The sequence below is a fragment of the Oncorhynchus tshawytscha genome, linkage group LG17 (genome assembly GCF_018296145.1).
Source record: "Oncorhynchus tshawytscha isolate Ot180627B linkage group LG17, Otsh_v2.0, whole genome shotgun sequence".
NCBI classification, from domain to species: Eukaryota; Metazoa; Chordata; class Actinopteri; order Salmoniformes; family Salmonidae; genus Oncorhynchus; species Oncorhynchus tshawytscha.
In genome coordinates, this window is record NC_056445.1 from 9,450,564 (window position 1) to 9,471,601 (window position 21,038).

Sequence of the window (21,038 nt, forward strand, 5' to 3'; positions counted from 1 at the left end):
AAGTGTAGCAGCTGGACATGTTTCTATGAACATATTTTCTAGGCCAATGACAAACAGGTGGGATTGATTAGCCTCTTAGTGACAGCCTGGTTGGAGCTTGCTACCATTTCATAAACCATTTCTATGGTATTTATAAAGCAATTTTTTAATGCGCTTACCTTTTTACTGGTGTAATCTAACTGGTGCAAAGTTGAATGTGCAAGTTGGAACAATTGTGTGTAATTCCATTATGTAATGTAGCTCCTGACTTTGCAGATTGTTCTATGATATCACAAAGATATTGCTATAAAAGGTCAGATCCAAATTTGCCTTGTGACTGTGATAAAATACTGAGCTTGGATCATGACCAGGTGTGCTACTTTGACTTCAAGAAAACAACAGCACAAGAATCAATGCAAACTCATATGGTCCATTTTTTCATTAAATCTTTATTATAAAAATATAAAACACAGAAATTAAGTCAAACATTTCTGCAACCCCTACAAGGAAACGGTCGCTCGCCCTCCCCCTTTTTAGGAATCAGTGTATACACACACGGTACACAACCTTTTGCCAGCTTCCTTTTAAAATGCAGTCTGGATCGACTTGACCAAGTGTTTCTGTGTTAAGCAGACAGTAAATTTACACAAACATGAACCACAAAAAAAATACAGGTACAGAGATGCCAAGGCCGAAGAGAGAGAAACTTCCAAAAACCAGGTGAGGGAGATGGAAACAACTCAAGACTGACAACCAGAGAAGTGTGTCAATGAAGGCTAAACATACAGAGGAACCTTCCCAGTATTCTAACTAAAGGATGGATCTACATGAAGACTACATACTATCTGGCTTCCGGAACTATCGGGCTACGCTCACCGAGCCCACTATTCTCTCAATGCTAAACCAGCTCTACTTCTAACTGCCTGAGGAGAACAAGAACAGTGTTGCTGATGTGGAACGTTCAGGCTTTAGTGATATCTCTGTGGCATAGTAGTCCTCTCAGACTACTGAGGAGCTCAGCCAAGGCCTGGAGGTGTCAGAAGCTCAGCAGTGGTGAAACGTGATGAGACTGATGAACCACCTCTACCTCCTCTCCTTTTGTAATGGTCGGAAATGTCGAATTTTACATTGTTTTACAATTTTCTGTTCTACATTGTTGAATGAGATAATGTTTATTTTTTTTCCTATAAATATGGTGCCTGAAGTAATTGTGTTTCATGTTAAGAAGTGCCTTCCGGAGGAGGCAAGATTTAGATTTAATTTGAGTTCCTCACGTTATAATAGATTACGTGAATGATAAATTGACTAAACTATATTTTTGTGGATTTCCTTCTAAAACTGTCACGTCAGGGCCGTACTCTATTCTGTTCAACACCAACTTGGCATGGCCTTTTCTGAACATAATGGAAAAGTGGGCAGAGCTGAGAGACTGGGCAAAGACTTCTAACTCCTGCTGAGGCATCTCTGTTTCTAACGGAATGGACTGAAGATACTGAACTGGAAAACTCAACAAAAGTAGAAGAGTTTAGTGACAATAGTGTTATTTTCATCAGTTTCATCTGAAATAGTTAAAATACCTACACAAATGGAATATACATTTATGAAAACACTTTGTTTTGTCTGAAACCTCTGCTTTAAAATGTTCCTTCCCTCATGAGAACCAGAAGGGGAACTGTGATTGGGCAAAAGTACCATCATTCAAAATCTGCTGAAGGCGGATCTAACACAGAACTAACATTAAATCAATGCTTTACAAACACAATTTGGGATTCTGGTCCTTCATGACAGCCAAACAGGGTAGTGATGGTACAGTTTTGGCCAGATACAAAGAGATATATATATATATATATATATTTGGCTATTTTAGTAGGATAGTTGATTTTGTTTGTAGTATTTGCATGGATATTGTCTGATTCGACAAACAAGGATAAATAAATCTACTACAGAGGTTTCAGTCGAGTCAACTGTTCATTGCTTTGTAGCTTATATCATATACAGCAAAAAAAATTAAATAACTTGCATCCATTTCTCTGCGAAAGATTAAGAATTCCCTGTGCTTGAGCTGTAAGGTTCATTCTTAGTGCTGGTTACGGAGAAGAAAATATAGCTATACTCAATCAATTCTTTGTCCGATATTAGCAATGCATTCATATAGTGTGATCTGCTAAATTACTCAAATGTAAATGCAATTTAATACAACCTAGAATGAACTTTACAGTGCAAGCAGTCAGGGAGGCAAAGATTGCATCATTCATATAAATAGACATGTTGACAGTATAAACTGTCAACACATACATATACAATTTCATGTGATTCAAAATCATTGTTAAATACCAATAAAATACCTTTGTGTGACTGGAGCAAGAGGTATTGCTTTTCAGAGGTCATACCTCGTATTGGCATTGCCCCCGTACTGGTGACAATGTGTCTGGTTACTGAGCATAACCTGTGTTGAGGATAACCTTATGTTGCGGGAGCTTTGTTGATACGGTCTGCACCACACACTTAATATTCAAATAATTTTCACCATTATGTATTGCTGGAAACTGCCGTTCTGAAATGCCATCCCATAATAAGCATTACGATAGTTTGAAAAAGGTCTCGCTTTTTAGAGGGCCATTGTTATTGCAGTCTGAAAAAAGTTGACTGGGATCAGGTCGAATTTCTGCTCATTGATAGCTAGGGAAAATGTAGGAAAAGTTAGGTGGGAGAAACTGAAATGTACAGCATGAAGTGCTATTTCTATGAGACAGCCAGGCACTGATTATTTTAGGTCTCGTATATTTCATCAGAGGACGTAGGAGTGGTCACTTGGGGCTAGTACTGTACGTTTTAAGAGTTCTGTAATACTCTGTGGTTGACGAGGGCCGTGGGGGAGTTTGGGAAAGGTGTAGAAGAGTGAGAGGAAGAGGAGAAGAAACTCAAGAAAGTTGTGATGGTTTTGGGGGTTGGTTGTGGTTTACGCTCAGGGGTCGGTGGAGTTGATGGTGGTTTTGTCACGGCCGGCCATCCCCCGGTACCAGCTGCAGTAGCCCTCTTTCTGCTGGATACAGGCGTAGTGCCGGGACTGGTAGCCGGGGTAGCCGAAGTGGGACAGCATGTCCGTCCACAGGCACTCGTTCTTTGAGGTCACAAAGCAGGGCAGGTAGTGGCAGGGCTTAATCTACAGAGAGAAGAAGCGAAACTAAAGATGTAGTCGTAAAGCAGGAAAATAAAATGGAATAATGCCACAGCATACTGGTGAAGAATCACTGTGTGTTTACAGTTTGACTTGAATAAAGTTCAATTGAATCATTTTTGATTGACAACAATTCTGATTTAGGATATGTGACAGATATACGAATTTCATTTTCTGTTACATATTGACCAATTCAAAGCACAGTGAGTCTACATCCAGCAGTAAATGAACAAGGCCAAGACAGAATTAGCATTTCAGGACAGGCTGAAGCAACGCATCATCTTGTACACAAGACTTAATATGTGGAGAATACGATTTTGAATAGGAGAAAAAGGAAGTGATTTAAGTCTAAATCACTCCAGATAATTGGGTTGAATCAGCAAAGAGTGAGGTGAGTCAAGATCTTTTTGTAGTTTATGTAATTCATTACATTACAATTAAAAAACTCATCAATGCATTTTATACTCATTGCTCTACAGGATGAATGAATGAATGGATGGTTTCAATTCAAATGTAGTTTCCTGTAGATAAGCCAGTGGAGTTTGAATATGAATCTAATTGCCAGCCCCTGAAATGAAAGTCCACTACTTAGTTTGTAGTTTTCCATTAGGGAATGGAGAAGAAAACCAAAGTCAAACTGCAATTCCATCAACATCCTTTAAATTTCTAATTTCCTTCTCACATACAGTGCCTTCGGAAAGTATTCAGACCTCTTGACCTTTTCTACATTTTGTTAAGTTACAGCCTTACTCTGAAATTGATTAAATTTTAAAAAATCCCCAATGTACACACAATAATCCATAATGACAATGCGAAAACAGATTTGTAGAAATATTTGCAAATGTTTACAAAAATCAATACAGAAAAACCTTATTTACAAGTATTCAGACCCTTTGCTATGAGACATGAAATTGAGCTCCGGTGCATCCTGTTTCCATTGATCATCCTTGAGATGTTTCTACAACTTCATTGGAGTCCACCTGTGGTAAATTCTATTGATTGGACATGATTTGGAAAGGCACACACTTGTCTATATAAGGTCCCATAGTTGACAGTGCATGTCAGAGCAAAAACCAAGCCATGATGTCGAAGGAATTGTCCGTAGAGCTCCGAGACAGGATTGTGTCAAGGCACAGATCTGGGGAAGGGTACCAAAAATGTTCTGCAGCATTGAAGGTTCCCAAGAACACAGTGGCCTCCATCATTCTTAAATGGAAGAAGTTTGGAACCACCTACTCTTCCTAGAGCTGGCCCGCCCAGCCAAACTGAGCAATCGGAGAGAAGAGCTTTGGTCAGGGAGGTGACCAAGAACCCAATGGTCACTGACAGAGCTCCAGAGTTCTTCTGTGGAGATGGGAGAACCTTTCAGAAGGACAACCATCTCTGCAGCACTCCACCAATCAGGCCTTTATGGTTGAGTGGCCAGACAGAAGCCACTCTTCAGTAAAAGGCACATGAAAGCCCGCTTGGAGTTTGCCAAAAGGCACCATGATAAACAAGATTCTCTGGTGTGATGAAACCAAAATGTAACTCTTGCCTGAATACCAAGCATCACGTCTGGAGGAAACCTGGAACTTTCATCTCTACGGTGAAGCATGGTGGTGCCAGCATCATGCTGTGGGGATGTTTTTCAGCGGCAGGGACTGGGAGAATAGTCAGGATTGAGGGAAAGATGAATGGAGAAAAGTACAGAGAGATCTTTGATGAAAACCTGCTCCAGAGCGCTCAGGACCACAGACTCGGGCGAAGGTTCACCTTCCAACAGGACAACGACCCTAAACACACAGCCAAGACAACGCAGGAGTAGCTTTGGGACACGTTTCTTAATGTCCTTGAGTGCCCCAGCCAGAGCCCGGACTTGAATCCGATCATATATCTCTGGGGATACCTGAAAATAGCTGTGCACCAATGCTCCCCATCCAACCTGACAGAGCTTGAGAGGATCTGCAGAGAAGAATGGGAGAAAATCCCCAAATACAGGTGTGCCAAACTTGTAGCGTCACGAGGGGGGGAAAACAATGTAATCCATTTTAGAATAAGCCTCTAAGGTAACAAAATGTGTCTGAATACTTTCCGAATGCACTGTATAGCCTGCCAAATGTCTTTAAAGGTGAGAAATTAGAAACTGAGAAACTAACTGACAAATACACTGTGAGTTTTAGAGAAATCCAAAGAGGTGTTTCAGTAAAAGCTGTGTGTACAGTAATGACAGAGCCAGAGGAATCGACAGCAGAGAACTTGAGCAATATGGGTGAAGCTGAACGCATTCGTTATGGTCCATATGGTGCAAGCATTTTCAATGAAGTTTAACTAGTTCTGGTGTTCATGGGGCTATGTTATGGACAGTTAGTTTTTTAATCATTTACTGAGGCCAATGGTTTTTAATACACTGCAGTGGATTATTTTCACATGCTTCCTGCATTCCTTAGCTGTAAATCATCAAATGTTGAAGAATGCAAAAGATGACAAACCGTGGTTTTAGCATCAGTGAAGTGTGACGTTCGCACTCTAAGGGATCTCTAGGAGGTTCTTGCACTTGATATAAAAACCACAGAGAGGGCTGTGTCTGCACTGCCTCTGTCTATCTGTTGACTTGTCTTCTCAGACAGTTAACATGCTGCTTCATAGGGGTTCACACAATGAGGTATTGTGTAGCAGCAGCCTATTGCTAGAACACATTTGTGTGTGATTTTTTTCCCCCTTCAGATTAAAGATTACAGTTGAACTGAAATGGACAATAAACAAAAAATACGCTTCTACCATGGCGAGTTCTGTCCAAGTTTGTTTTTCATTCCTGATGCTGACTTGCCATGTTTGGTCACAGGAATACGTTCACCTCCATTGTTCTATGTTGGCCTCTAAGACTCACTGTACGCCTAACGTGTCTTAACATTACAGCCCTTTAAGCAGTTTGGGTGTGAGCAGTTTGAAAGGTGTTGGACAGCATTTGGACTCCGTAGATTCTCCTGTCTGGCAATGCACTTATTGTTGTTTATGGGGCAGTGATGGGCAGACCAGATGGTGTGTCTGGAGCCATGCAGTACAGCAGGATATTTATGAGCCTGGACTGGAGCTGCACAGGAGCAGGTCCCGCATAAAGGAGGTCCGACCGAGCGCTCAATTCAGGGTTTGGAATAACAGGGAAAGTAATTCCAGTGTAGATAAATGATTTAATAACTCCCAAAGATCATTATAAATCTCTCTTTTCTCTCTCTCCTCGTCTTCCCATCTGTCTCTTCAGTTACATTCATGGATGTGTATTATCCGTTATGATGCCAAAACGGAAAGGGGACACTTATATATTCCTGACAGCTTAAACCTTTACATTATATCATTCAGCCACTATCTGGAATTAGTATGTCCCTACAATCAGAAAAGTTACAATTACATAATCAAAATGATTTGGTATATATTTTGATAGTCATGCTTGTATTGTGCTACACTTAAGAAGAGGGAAATGTTTTAAATGGTTTGGCAAGGATTTCATAATTGGTCGCAGTTCATCAGCATAATCTATTTGACCCAATATATGCAAGGCCACTAAAGTCATTATGATCATAAAATGAACACATTATTTCCCCTCCTATTCTACAGCCAATATCCGATATCGAATAACATATGGAGATTATGAAGTGCCTTGTGTCTTTGAAGAGGGGCAACCCCAACTGTGGTAAGAAGTCTTCTAGATAGAGAGTTGCTCAGAGCAGGATGGTATGCTTTGCAGTAAGCAGGGTGTTCTGGTTCTGCCTGCCTCTGCCCCGGCCTCTGCCTCTGCCCCGGCCCCTGCCCCTCTTTCTGGCTCCTACTCCTCCATCTTGGCTCTGCTGCTGTTGGGTTGCTTTAGCTTCCTTCTCCATAGCCATTTTATCCATATTCTCCCCCGGAGCCACTTCATCCATATTCTCCCCGAGAGCGCAGTTGTTGCCACTCACCCTGCAGTTGCAGCCCAGCTGGTAGCGGTGGTTGATGCCCTTCTTCTGGGCCAGCGAGAGGCGCTCCCATGGCTGGTTGAAATTACACAGCCCGGTGTAGACCTTGCCGTCAAACACGCGGCCTGAGGGGAGAGAGAGGTTTGGTTACAGATCAGCTTTTGTTATGCATTGCGTCATTGGTGAATTATTTCATGACTTACAAAACATTCATTACAATGGTTTGTTTGTTTCCCCCAAAAACTGAAGACTGAAAAACAATGCCATGTCATATTCCCAATTCCATGTCATATTCCCAATTCCATGTCATATTCCCAATGACATGGGAAAGTGTCAGATGTCCTAAGAGTCAGATGTCATCCATAGTATATTTTTGGCTAATTGTATAATTGCCATACCTCGATCAGCATAAATACACCAGTCATACAAGCGGTCCAAAGCTTTTTAACTATGGTAAGACAATCTTGTACAGTAAATCCCATATGAAACCAACACCCCTATTTCAGAATTTCCAAAAGGTTGTCTAACTTCTATTCTTAGGTTAGACCATTCACAGCTTACCACCGATGTCAGGATGACAACCTCTGCTGCAAAACAGGTTCACCCTACACTGTAGACCGCCAGCTAGCACTCAAACAACATGGTTGTTTGTAACAGTGTGTCCCTTGCTAGTGCTACACTGTCCTGTCGTCATCACACACTGAGCTGAAAGCTGGCAAACACACAACTCTTAGACCGATTTCCATATGGATTATTGGTGTCTCTGGCAAAGTTATTAGACAATGGTGAGAGAGGGGCATTAGCCTGTTCCCAAATTGTAGTTGGTATAGTAGATGGTAAGACAGCACAAGCAGATCTGGGACCAGGCTAGTGGCTAATCAGCTAATCAGGCGGCCGTGCACTCACTCTGGGTTGATCAAAGCCTAACCCGTGGAGTTAATCTATCAGGCCTTGGCGTATTTAACATGCCTGTAATTGAGTCCTGATACAGTATGGCCCAGGGACACAAGACCCAATTATAGACTCACTCCCCAAACCAGAGCTAGAGCTGCTGCCTGGCCTGGATGACTGTGATGTCATCATCACCCAGCCACAATAAACACACACTTGTGTTGCCAGGGGTGATTTCCTTCCTTATGTTTCATTGGCTTCATAGGGCATGTTTACAGGTTTGGGACGTAGTGATGGGAACATACAATACACAGCTAAAACAGTGTGACAGCCACACTAGGTCTCACTAAACTGCTCTCCGAGTCTCCATAGCAACTCATAGGCTCAGATATCGTTTCTATCTACAAGCCATCAGACTGCCGAACACTTGAATTGGACTGACCACTTGCGCACACACCCACACTGACATACACTCATCCACACACACACACACACGTATACATTCATACTACACACACACATCACAAGTATGTATGTGTAGCATGCAGCTAAGCATTTCGTTGGATGGTGTATACCATCTGTATCCTGTACATACGACTAATAAATAAAACTTGAACTTGATAAATGCCTGCCCGCACTGGAAACGCCAGAACGTCTTGCTAGAACTGTTAATTATAAGAGAAAAGGAGGGTGTTTATGCCCTAAAGGAGAAGGAAACGCTCCAAAAAAAGAAGTGCCGCCCTGCCTCTCTCTCGTCTCTCACAGACGGGAGGTTATAAATAGTGGGAAAGTTTGTGTCACAGATCAGTCAAGAAGTCTTCAGGGAGGAGGGAAGGGGGGTAGTTGTAGTTAACAACCCCCCAAAAAAAAAATAAATAAATGGGGCTGGCGTTAGCAACGCTGCCATTGTGCTGCAGAGAGGTAGTTAGGGAAACAGTCCTGGGAGAACAAGCTGGAGTCAACTCCACTTGATGTGCTTGCTTGCCTCGCTAATTTGTTTTTGGTCATGTGCTTCTGAGGCAGCTCCTGAGGCAGTTTCTATTGCTTATTACTAGCTCTGAATGGAAAGACATTGTTTCTGGCACCACCGTGACAACTATGCAGCCCGCCAAGTACTGTACATTAGATGTCTGCTTTTCAGATCAGTTGCAATGTATGGTTGAATAGTGACTCACCTGTGATCAGATACTGGTACTTGTTGATGTCGAACTTGACTCCACACAAACTCTCGGAGGCATCTGTGTAGATGTGCTGAACGTGCTGCATTTTGTTGAATCCTTTGTACATCTGCCAAACAGACCACGACAAACAGTGTGTTAATATAATCTGGAATGAAGATCAAACACCTCTGGCACTTGTTCTTGCTTCTGACCCAACTGGAATTATTGAGTTGTTCTCGAAGTTGTCAGGAATCCACAACAATAAACACAGTATCATGAGATGACATCGCTTCCAAGAATTCAGGTTGGTAGAGGAAGAGGCCACTGACGCTATCATTAACCACATGAAAACGAACATAATCACAGGACATAATGAAGACGTGACTTAGGGGTTGAACCGTGGGTCCACCCATTGAGTTCAGGTGCACGGAACACAAACGCTGCCAGACAAAGTAAATGTTTGCCCTGGAATTTGTTGTGTTTGGTCCATCGTGATTTATTTGTCTGGGAACAACAGGAAATCCCTGTTTAGACGCAGCTATTCTTTGAAATAACAGGACAAACCGTGAAAGAGGCGAGCCGTAGGGACCTAAAACTGGGGGATTTCTGGGAAAATGTTTCTAGGGGCAACAAAGCCCCACTCTTCGTGATTTATTTACTGGGAGGCGATTGTCTTTAGACCATTACGACTACATTGGATTCCATAGGCCAAACAAATATTCAAACACACTTAAATTGGATTAGCCAAACCTTCTTGCCACAGGGCCGAGTGTTAGATGTAATGATGAAAACAACGTCTAGTCCTCTGTAACATACTCTCGTGGCACTTAATGGAAAAGCTTGGCCATTTCACGGCATCGGTGAACTCGTGTTTTGGTTATAAGAATTAGGGATTGCCCTTTAACTTAGGTGATACTGCTACAGTAGCCTAGTCATACACCGTATCATTTTAGTAGGCCTACAGTGGTACACTGGTCTCCAGTTTCAAAGCCTATGAGCTGGTTAGTGATTATGGCCTTGTGCTGTTTTCCCAGAGTCCGGTTATGCCCTTCAAGGTATGGGCCAGATTGCGTAAAACTCGGGCTGAATGATGCGGTGACGGCTTACCTTCATCTGTTTGACCGTGTAACGCATGGTGCCAAAAGGCCCGTCCTTCAGTAACTTCTTGCCCACCACTTTGGCACGGATCACTGTAGACAGAAGACACAAGCACAGAATTAGTCGATTATGCAATGGGCGGCGATTGGAAAGCCCCTGGCTGCCAAATCCAGCATATTGGATGATTCTGAATTTAGGTCACATCAGAGCAAGTCTCGTCTTTGTCCCTGACGTCTGGAGCCAGGCTGATGTGCTTGTGTGAGCATCAAGAGAAGCCCAAGTAGTATGCCCAATATGGGTTCAACATCCCAACACATCACCCTAACAAATGCTTTAGCTAGAAGCAGGGTGATATCAACTCCCGATTAGGACCCTAGAATGCATTGTGCTGCTCATTGCTTTTCCAAAGCTCATTAAAAACCCAGCCTCTAGAGGAGAGACCCAGGGAAGATTTTGTAATGGTTTAGCTCAGTTTAAAATATATTAATTTGTTTTTATGGATTGCTTCTGCTTGCCAAACAAGTCCAAGGGAAGACTAGGAGGCTAAGCATTTGAATTTGACTCAGAGGCCAAAGCAGTTCGTCTTCAGGACAGTGAAAATGAGGCCACGGCTTTATTACTCCCTCCCTCCAGCCTCGTCCCTGTATCGTAAAACCATGTGTCTCCACAAACAACCTCCTTTCTTTACATTCAGCACAGGGTGGGGAAAGATCATATCAGTGCTGCTCACCCTCATGTAAACAGCGGCTAGGTGAAACAGTTTGGCTGTGGAATCACCTTGTTTGCTTTCACTCCTTTTAAAGTAAGTGGGTCCATTGTGTGGGGGATTGGCTTATGAACGAAGCCTCATTTAGGCCGGTGAATAGGGTCCTCCCCAGAGTACTTGTATCAGAGCTCTGAGGCCCCCCCAGGGGAGAAGGGGTAGTGGAGGGGTAGTCCACATGCTGGCGCAGTTGACTCGAGTCAAGTTCACCTGCTCCCCGCAGCCTGACAGCCAGAGACATAACTAACGATGGGGATGTTTATCTTTCCTCTCCGGAATTTCCTTCCCACATTCCTTTGAGGCTCACATTCTCGAGCCGGGAGGGAAAAAGGGGAAGCGCGTCTCACTGCTCTAGATAGAGTGAAGGGATGTACTGTAACATCTCCTCTTATAGCGTCATAGTCTGTATTTAAGTCCCGGACACACAGAAATGGGCAGCAAAGGGTTTATGAATAGAAAAGTCTCCTAGAAGATTCCGGTGAGGTGACATGAACACCTTCAATGGAGCTCACATGCTCACATTTTCACCTGCTAGCTTAGAAAGACACGACTCTCTAATAGAGCCATGCCATCCAATTGATAGCTGTTAGAGAATCTCACATCCATGTATAAGGCAAAGATTCTTTTCAACCTATTCAGGTTCTTGGTGACCTTTTTTGAGCCAATGTACCCAAGGACATCTGCTCTATTAATCAGCCAACTCGCATATTATGAGCCTCACAGCATTGTTACCTAACCAGTCTCTGCTATGCAGAGTCAAATGAATGCTACTTTCACTGATATAATTGTATGGACCATAGGCACTATTACTGTGGAATGTGAAGATATGAAACGTTTGCTACTCGGATCCCTCCTTATGTAATGTAATACACTGATATGATGCACAGATATGATGCACTGATCCCTCAAACTATTTTCAGAAGCCAGTAGCCCAAAACATGCCTTCCCCTTAAAACCTAAACTCCATTGCAAAGACAGCTTTCCCCACCCAAAATGACAAGACTCCAATTCCAAAGTGCATTGCGTTGAGCCTTCAAATGTTATTAGGCGTAGGAGTCATAGGTCATATCGCTGAACAAGAGTCCAACAGTAACACCAAATGCTCTTTGAGGCGGGACACGCTCGCCACTGGGCCGGCAGCCACTAATTGGGTGGTGCCGAAGTCATTGCCTGGCGAAATGTGTGAAAGGCCGCAGCTGCTGATGAGACAGAGGATTTGTGTTATTCCCTACAGCGACCCTTTGACCTCCAAGGGAAGGGGCCTGAGGCAAACTCAGAACGCTAGCTATATTTACTCCTGACCACTGAGTTCTCTTTCAAGATGCCTCTTCGGGCTAGGTCCTGGCCCCAGTGTCAGAAATGACCAAATTGTGAGTGTTTATGTGACCCAATTCTAAGCCCAAGCACTGCATAAGATTGCCACCTGACTGGTACCGGTTAGTTTAGCTGTAAACTGCACTGCAGCTAGAAGTCTCTTTCAGCCCTATATAGAGTAAGTGCCCCCTGTTCTGTCTCTCTCTCTCCCTCTCTCACTCTCTCTCTGTGCTGCAACACACAAATAGCAACTACAGGCGAGTGCTATTCTCCTGTTTCTGTCGCATGCATATTCATGTTTTGCAGTGGATTTGACATACATTCTCCGTGGAAAGTGGGTGGATTTTTTTGTTGATAAGGAGAAGTAACTGGGGTACGACAGAGAAAGTAATTGAATTAATTTAGCACGGTATCTCTTCCCCGAAGCATTGGATTGCTAAACTCTGCATTCAAATGCTAATCGCAACGCAAGTGGGAATGTAATTCAATCAAGCAGTTTAAGCCTCCTCCTGCTTTACATTTTTGCCTGTGAATCTTGTGAGAGGCTAAATTGTGACCGCAGCAAACAGATTGCATGATGAGGGAAAAGTCACCATGACAAGGTTGAAATAGACGGTCATATGGAGAGGGGAAGAATAGGGAAAAGTCATGTGGTGGTGTATAACCAGCGTTATAAACGATCTGTGTGTTTGGTGGCTGAGACTGATTCTGAACATGATCTGAGGTGAGTGAACGGGGAAAACGATGCTACTGAGTATGACACACTCAATGGGTAAACTACTCTCTATAAGCACTCTTCCTCTTTTCAAGGCGTCAGAGCCGACCACACCCGGTGTTGGATTACACTTAATAGAAAAGAAATGTCCTCACCAGTTCACCGAAGAGATAGACGCAATTGAACCAACATGGGATGTGTAGGTCTGATCAAATGTAATTCACTGTATAGGGAACAGGGTACTACTGTTTCAGAAGCAGTCATGGATTACACTGGTGATTGAAGTTGGCTTAGACACTCGATATGCCTGTCTCACAGGGTGTCTTGTCAAACATGCAGGGAATCTTGCACCTTTTGACTTCTTGACCTATTTTAACAGGAAGGAACGCTGGCCTTATGGAATAAAGCTGATTTGAATGCGCCGAGCTGATCCCAGATGACATAATGTTCCTCATAATATGGGACCATCTATGCCCTCTGGCAGTTGGGAAGACGATTAGGTAGCAGAAGAGAATAGGATTGGGTTTTGCATTATTGCAACCTATAGTAACTTAGTTAGCAATAGCTCATTGCTTCCCTCTCCAGGCCTCCTAAGAGAAAGGACAGGGTAACTTGAGGACCTCCTCCCTCACCACTCTGAGAACTAGCTTATACCAGTCTAAACGACATGTTTCTCCAAGGTTCTTATCTCAGGCCAAGCCACACTTACCCACAGCTGTAATCTTCTATACTGAATTGGTGCATGACACGAGAATGTAAAGGTCTGCTCCTGACACCTCAGCTCCTTGGGAACGTGGACCTTGGCCGTGAAGGGATATTAAACTCCAAGGCCAAAGTGTAGCTAGGGCCGACCGAAACGCTAATCTGCTGCATGAAAAGCTTTAGAAAAACAGCCTTCCAATGTGAATTGGCTTTTTCAGTCACCAATTAAATGACATCCCAGTAGGTCTGCTGTGCACCAAAAGCAACCTCTCTGTCTCTAGCTCTCCGTCTCTCTGTCTCAAGTAGCCTACGTATGCGGCAAGAAAAAGGGGTCAGGAAATGGATATTCGACTGTTGTCTAGAAATGCAAGGAAGGGTTCATTGAGAGAACATGTATCAGCTGACATAGTTGAACTCCTTACGCTGCCAGCCGAATGCTATATCACAGCCAGCCACTGCACTGTTTGCTGATTGCGAAGTTACCCTCAGGTTATTTGGAGTTGGTTCTTTAACATGTTGTTTTTGTCTTTGTTGTATCTTTTTTTTTATATGTACCCTCATTTCCTCAATTCAAAAAGTCTGTCTGATTCATCTATTAGAGCGGGTGCTGCTGGTGATTATGGAGCAGGGCCTATGAAACAACAGGAGCAGGCTTTGAACTCGCCTCTGGCTCTTAAATTGCGATGATTCATGTTCTACCGTGTCGCCTTTGAAGTTGACAGTGGAAATTAGCCTCTCTCCTCACTCAGCGTTACACCTAAGGTCACCATTTGCATTTTAATCCACATATAGGTATTCACATTGTGTGCAAACCATAGCCGTTTGACGATAGTCCTCAAAATAGTCAGCCCTAGGGTTTTTGGCAGCAATTATAGATTTAGTTTTAGTGCTTAAAGTACCTTTTAGTCTGAGTCACATTTTTGTCATTTCATCCTTTGTTAGTTTTAGTTATTATCAGTCAACTAAAACCCAGGACATTTTTTGTCTAGTTTTAGTCACAGGCCTTTTGTCACATTGTTTTGCATTTTGTTCTATTAAATAATGAATATTTAAGCTACCTCTAACTTCCATCATGTGCACATTCAGATAGCCTTGTCCAACTAAGCCTACTTTCCCCTCGTTTACCTTAGATGGCAACATTGATATTGTGGCAGATTGTATCCAATGCCAGACATAATTAACCATATAGGCTATAAAGCCTTGGCTACAGGTTAATCAATTTTACAGCTCTGATTTTCAGCCAATCACAACTGTCAAGGGGGTAAAAAACAGTGGTTTCCTTGATAAGGAGAAAAATGGCAGAAGTATTACTCTCTAATATTCAACAAATAGCATTCGTCTTTGCCCTTACAACAAAAGCAACCGCAACTCGCATTTGCAGACCACTGCGCGAGAGCGGCAACACAGATGAATGAACAACAGCGGGAAAATATAGTTTCTGATGTGATCAAAGCAAAAATAGCCTACACGAAAGTAAGGGAGAGAGAGTGAGAGTAAACATTGAGTACATTAACGTGCACACTAATCATGTGATATTAAACTGATTATAGCAGAAGGCTGAGTATGGCATTAATCATGTAAACACCTTACTCTGCTTATCGTAATAAGATCATAATCGAAGTAGGCATACACCAATCAAAACACCTGGTTTTCTAAGGAATCTTTCAAATGATTAGGACATGTAAACAGCTTAATCGGCGTTCCAGTGGTGTATTTGATCTGAGCATGTGCTAGCACCAGGTAACGCAAGCTTCCCTCTTATGCGCGAGTAAAGTGAGTTCGCAAAACTGAAAGTATGCATCTCATAAATAGTTTTCACATACAAACTTTAGTGTATTCGGAAAGTATTCAGACCCCTTGACCTTTTCCACATTTTGTTACGTTACAGCCTTATTCTAAAATGTATTAAATAAATACAAATCCTCATTAATCTACACACAATACCCCATAATGACAAAGTGAAAACAGTTTTTTTATAAATACGTTATTTCCATAAGTATTAAGACCCTTTGCTATGAGACTCAGGTGCATCCTGTTTCCATTTATTATCCTTGAGATGTTTCTACAACTTCATTGGAGTCCCCCTGTGGTAAATTCTATTGATTGGACATGATTTGGAAAGGCACACACTTGTCTATATAAGGTCCCATAGTTGACAGTGCATGTCAGAGCAAAAACCAAGCCATGAGGTCGAAGGAATTGTACATAGAGCTCCGAGACAGGATTGTGTCAAGGCACAGATCTGGGGAAGGGTACCAAAACAATTCTGCAGCATTGAAGGTTCCCAAACAATTTGTGGCCTCCATCATTCTTCAATTGAAGACGTTTGGAACCACCAAGACTCTTCCAAACTGAGCAATTGGGGGAGAAGGGCCTTGGTCAGGCAGGTGACCATGAACCCGATGGTCACTCCGACAGAGCTCCAGAGTTCCTCTGTGGAGATGGGAGAACCTTCCAGAAGGACAACCATCTCTGCAGCACTCCACCAGTCAGGCCTTTATGGTAGTGGCCAAACAGAAGCCACTCCTCAGGAATAGGCACAACAGCCCACTTGGAGTTCACCAAAAACGGCACCTGAATGACTTTCAAGCATGTAAACATTTTAAACTAACTATTATATTAACCTGACTATCCACAATTATCACATTATTGTGTGCATGTAACCGTGCTCAGTGTTTCTAGTTGAAGTTGGTTCCAAGTCAAGTGTCCTGGCTTCGCGTCAGTTCAGAAGATTGGCGAGTGACTGAAGTGATTGCCTGGAGCTGTGTGGGAGAGCTCAATCCGACTGCACAACTGAAAGATGTGAATTCTGCCGATGAGAGGATAGCATGAAATATTCTGCATGCATGCTAAGAATTGGACAAAACAGATTAAAATCTGCTTCATGTCAAATGAAATGTCCATTCGTCTCACGGGGAATTCTCGTCTCATCATATTTTTGTCAACTAAAATGAAAAGTAATTTGTAATAGTTCTTGTTTTTATCCCCCCCCCAGGTCATCTCGTCCCATTATCGTCATAGTTTTAGTCAGGAAAAATAGGTCGTTGACGAAATAAACAGCCTTCATTGAAAGAACTGTTCAAATGAAATGGGGGGGGGATGAGGATAAAGGCACATTTTATAACTCATATCTTTCATAGGGAATATTTTGTAGGTATAGACCTGTATACAGTATGTTTTAGGGGTATATTTTGACACTGTAAGGTTTATCAAAGGTGACATTCATCAAACCCCAGTGACGTGATGCAATTCAAGGCCATGTAAAGCTTTTGGAACTACGTTTCGTCCCAGAAAATGGACTTACGCTTGTTTGAAAAAGACTGCAGCACATGTTTGTTTGGACATGCCCACGGGGACACAAATCAGAATATCCATCATAACTCTAGGTGTTGCCAGGAGATAACTGTTATCCCTTCACAGTCCAAAAACATCATGTTCATGCCAAACCCCATTTACAGTTGGCTTACAACACAAGAGCTATCGGAATTTGACGTGAAATCTTGCCCAAAAAATGTCATCAGTTGCATAATAATTATGCAATAGTCATCATAAGCTTACATGTTCACGATAACTGCACTAGAGCCCTATATCCTAACAGAAGTCCAACCTTCCTCGACTGTCTCTTAACCGAAAGCGATAGCCTTCGTTATGGCTCAATGAGCAGAAGATGGATATATGGTCAAATTTATTGTGCGCATGTTACTCCCATAGAATTTTCTCAAGCTTTCTCCATGGCCAATTGTTCCACTGGGAAAAATAACTCTACAGTTGAGTCATCGACATGATGAAATGTGATCCTGGCTTTGGCATTATGGCATGTTTACAGTGTTCTGTTTTATTGGGACTACTGCGACACTGTCCGTTGCAGTGGGAGGAAAGAGGCATCCCTAGTTCTGTGCACGCTACAGGCTTTCGTGGCGCACTTCTGGCTGAGCCAAGACCTTGGAAATTGAATTTTGTGGAGCTCACAAGTGCTCACTTGCAGCAGTTAAAGCCAGCCCTAGATTCTGGACCACTTAGGGGTTTAGGGGACCAATTTAGGGGACATGAAAGGCAAGGTGCCACCTGACTGCTTGTAACATTTGTACATCTTCAACACAATGGAACCAAGTCACCAACTAGCATAAGCCCCAATAATTACAATTAAATAACAGGCAATGCTCATCAATGCTGAGGAAATGTTTGCATAAATACGTTGATGTTTGACATGAATGTTCAACCTGCCACTTTTGTGAGAGGGTGCTATTTTTAAACAGTTGCCATAGGTTGAAAAGTTAACATAGCTTTCTCTCCTCTGACCTCGTCAGGCTTCAGTCGTAGTTCACTGGCTGGACTAGGGATCACTGCAGAAAAAAAACACGACATCATAGTTGTGTCCTCAGCAAGACTCCGGAAAAAGCTCTGATGTCCACTTTTCCTCCTCTCCTCCGCTCCGGGGCATTGGACCACTCTATGCTACCCTAATGGACGTTTGATGGCTGTGTCTGACAAAGCTATCTGTGACTGGTCAAACACACACACACACACACACTCAGCAGTTCCGTTCCACAATACAAAAGAGCTGCACACAGCTCTCCTAATACTGTATATCCCAGTGGACTCCTCTCTCTTTCACTCAACCTGTTTCTTCCTGCTTAGACCCCCCACAACACTTATTATTGCTCAGGCTTATCAAATAATCCCTTACTAGGAATGAGTCTCCTGCAGCAACAGTGGTGAGCCAGGACCCACCTGGTCTTATTAACAAGTGTTATCCAATAACACTGCTCAGGTTGGACAGGCATTCCTCGATAAGAACAGCTGAGGTCATGTTATTCTGGCATAGCCTGTGAGAGCATGACCCTGTGGTACAACAAGCTTTACAAAGCCACCTTTCTCAGAACAGGAGGCCAAGGAAATCTCAGCTACAAGAGGGTCCGAGGATCAGCCCCAAAATAAAATATCACCCGGGAATCAACACAGTGGATCTAAGTCAATAACCAAGGCTTCATTATACCAATGCTGACTCCATATCTCTATATCAAATGCGTGAATGGAATGAATCAGGCCCCTATTGGAAAGTAAACATGTGATTTCATAGAAGAGCACAAACACTTGAAGGGAAATGCTATACCACTAGGACTGTAGAATTCACAAATTGATTGCAAGAGCACTTGCTTAACATTCCTAGGCAAGTCTTGGTTCTTACATCTTATGGGAAGCCAGACAGAACAGAAAAGCATCCAAGATCCAAGAACAGTAGCTAGTCTCCACTCCAAATCTGCCATTGGTAACCTCCACACATGGGTGCAATATTCAGTCAGCAGTAAAAACCCTTGGCTGGCTACTGTCTGCCTGTTCTGTTCTGGTTTATTGCTCAGCAAGTGGTCATTTAGCTCTGAAAGACATTATGATCAGTGGGACCTGTTTCCATGGATACCGTTCCCGTTAACTCTTCCCTCTCATCAGAGTAAGGGGAAATAAAGTAAAGCTTCCTCTCTCTTTGACTCACTAATTTGAGAGATGACGCATTTATTTAGACTAATCAGAAAGCGTGCTGTTGTAGTGAAACCGTTAGCCTATGAGCCATCTGATACTTGCAAACTGGTATATTCTGACAGTCTGTTTTAAATGGGCTTTTAGGTGATGGTTACATTTTACGCACAACTTTGTTTGGCATATATTTACCAATTACGCATACTGTAGGTCCCAGACTGAAAGTTGCATCGCTTTATACTAACAACAGTTTATTATTCTATTATATTCCATGTATGCAGAATATCACAAAGCCACTGAAAAAATGTATTTAAATAGAGAACATGTTTTTGTTGGCATAACATATAGTCTATGTGGACTCAAACCATGCGACTTACCAATGTCAGAGTTGCAGTACGCATCTTGCGGGTGAGACAGAGCACACGAGCAAGCCTCTGTGAGTTGATGAATCTGAAGGCTGCTGAAAACGAACAGCAAGCTGAGCAGTTGGTGACAGAGGGGCTGCATTTTTCGTGCGTAAAATCTCCCTTGTTGTCTGTTTACTTTACAAACAGAAAAGTTATGTCGCCGAGTAGTTATTCAAAGTCTGTCCCGCGTTGAGCTGTTGTCTGCTTCAGTGGGTATGTCCAACTCTACTCTCCGGTCAGGGTACTGCCTGTCACTGAGTCTCAGAGCCCGAGTCACAAATTACATATAGTGCGCGAGACGCTGGAACGCCACCCACCTCGCCAGATTTCGCGACACGACAGCCAATCACGACTCGAGCCGTCGATGATGTCATCAAGAATAACAGATGCATGACATATTGGAATTGACTTTACAGTGCTTGTCTCTTTTTTAAAAAAATAAAAAATATTATTTTTCCCCCTTTCACTTTTGTCAGCCATAAAACATTCCAGTCTGAGTAAAAACCGCTGGAAATTGCTTATTGAATGGAAAACCACATGAGCCTGATGTAATGTTTCATACATTCAAGGAGCATTTATTTGTTGTAATTAATGGGAAACTTGGCACTTATTTGTTTTTATGTTGTTATTACCATGTTTTGTTTATTTTAACAGTGAAACAGCAACATGTACAAATTAGGTTTCCGTGGGTGTATCAGAAAGACATGGTTTGGTGGTTTTTCCAGGCTCACCACTAAATTTCCATTTATGTTCTGTGAACTTCTGTAGCATTTTCTGGTCAGTGATCAAGGCTCAATTCCAGGCAGTAATGAACTCCATTTGTTTACACCGTACCTTTTCATATAGTCAAAAACAACATGGCCTCTAGACCGTTTTGCACCTGTTGTATAAAACAGTGTATGCTTATGAATTCACCTCTAATGTGAGAACCACAGAGCCCTTGTACACCTTTGAAAAGACATTCCAAATTACCTCTGAGTATTGGCATTAGTCTCACAACCAGTCTCATTTTCAAAAGCTTCTCATGCTGAAGTTGAGAGAGAGAGAGATCTGTGTTTTTCATGTGACCCAGCGTGAGCGATGGTACAATCCTTCACGCTGGCTACAATCTCTAGAATTAGACAAATTAAGTTTAATCTGTTTTTCCTCCCCTTTGTGTTTTTATGTAAGGGTTCAGAAACCTGAGTGGAGATATCGCTGTGTGTGAAGGCTGATCTGTGGAGCCACATTAGGGGTTAGGGTTGAGAATTATCTAACAAAGCCAGAGTAATCCCAGGCTAATGAACTATGACCCTATAGCCCCTCAACACCTTTTAGAATGTTCTTTGTTAACCTCAATAGGAACAGGCCCAGCAGGCAAGTGTGGTGGAAATGACGTTATTACAATCAGCTAACAACCCAGAAATGGTCAAATATTATTTATTTTT

At 42.6% G+C, this 21,038-nt stretch overlaps 2 protein-coding genes across 3 annotated transcripts in view; one reads left to right on the plus strand and one right to left on the minus strand.

Moving 5' to 3' along the window:
* LOC112216824 (synapsin-3) overlaps positions 1 to 21,038 on the plus strand; it is a 132,161-nt gene that overhangs the window by 69,068 nt on the left and 42,055 nt on the right. The gene's annotated exons all lie outside the window — the stretch shown is intronic.
* On the minus strand, positions 409 to 19,882 carry LOC112216825 (metalloproteinase inhibitor 3). 2 transcript variants are annotated; one of them, XM_024376924.2, is made up of 5 exons: positions 19,582 to 19,877; positions 10,245 to 10,327; positions 9,153 to 9,264; positions 7,090 to 7,211; positions 409 to 3,142 (listed from the first exon to the last, which is right to left on the minus strand). In XM_024376924.2, exons 1-5 carry the CDS (start codon positions 19,709 to 19,711, stop codon positions 2,945 to 2,947), a joined length of 645 nt encoding a protein of 214 aa, XP_024232692.1. In that variant the 5' UTR covers positions 19,712 to 19,877; the 3' UTR covers positions 409 to 2,944. The 2 variants fall into 2 exon arrangements, with proteins under 2 accessions (XP_024232692.1, XP_024232691.1); XM_024376923.2 differs by lacking the exon at positions 409 to 3,142 and having other exon boundaries at positions 5,296 to 7,211; positions 19,582 to 19,882.

Bases quoted from the DNA above. Each gene is read 5' to 3' on its own strand.
- LOC112216825 (XM_024376923.2), bottom strand. From the start codon at position 19,711: ATGCAGCCCCTCTGTCACCAACTGCTCAGCTTGCTGTTCGTTTTCAGC. The intron at 10,328-19,581 runs GTAAGTCGCATG...TTCTGTCTACAG, and splicing joins GTACTGCAACTCTGACATTG to TGATCCGTGCCAAAGTGGTG. The intron at 9,265-10,244 runs GTAAGCCGTCAC...TCTGTTTGGCAG, and splicing joins ACACGGTCAAACAGATGAAG to ATGTACAAAGGATTCAACAA.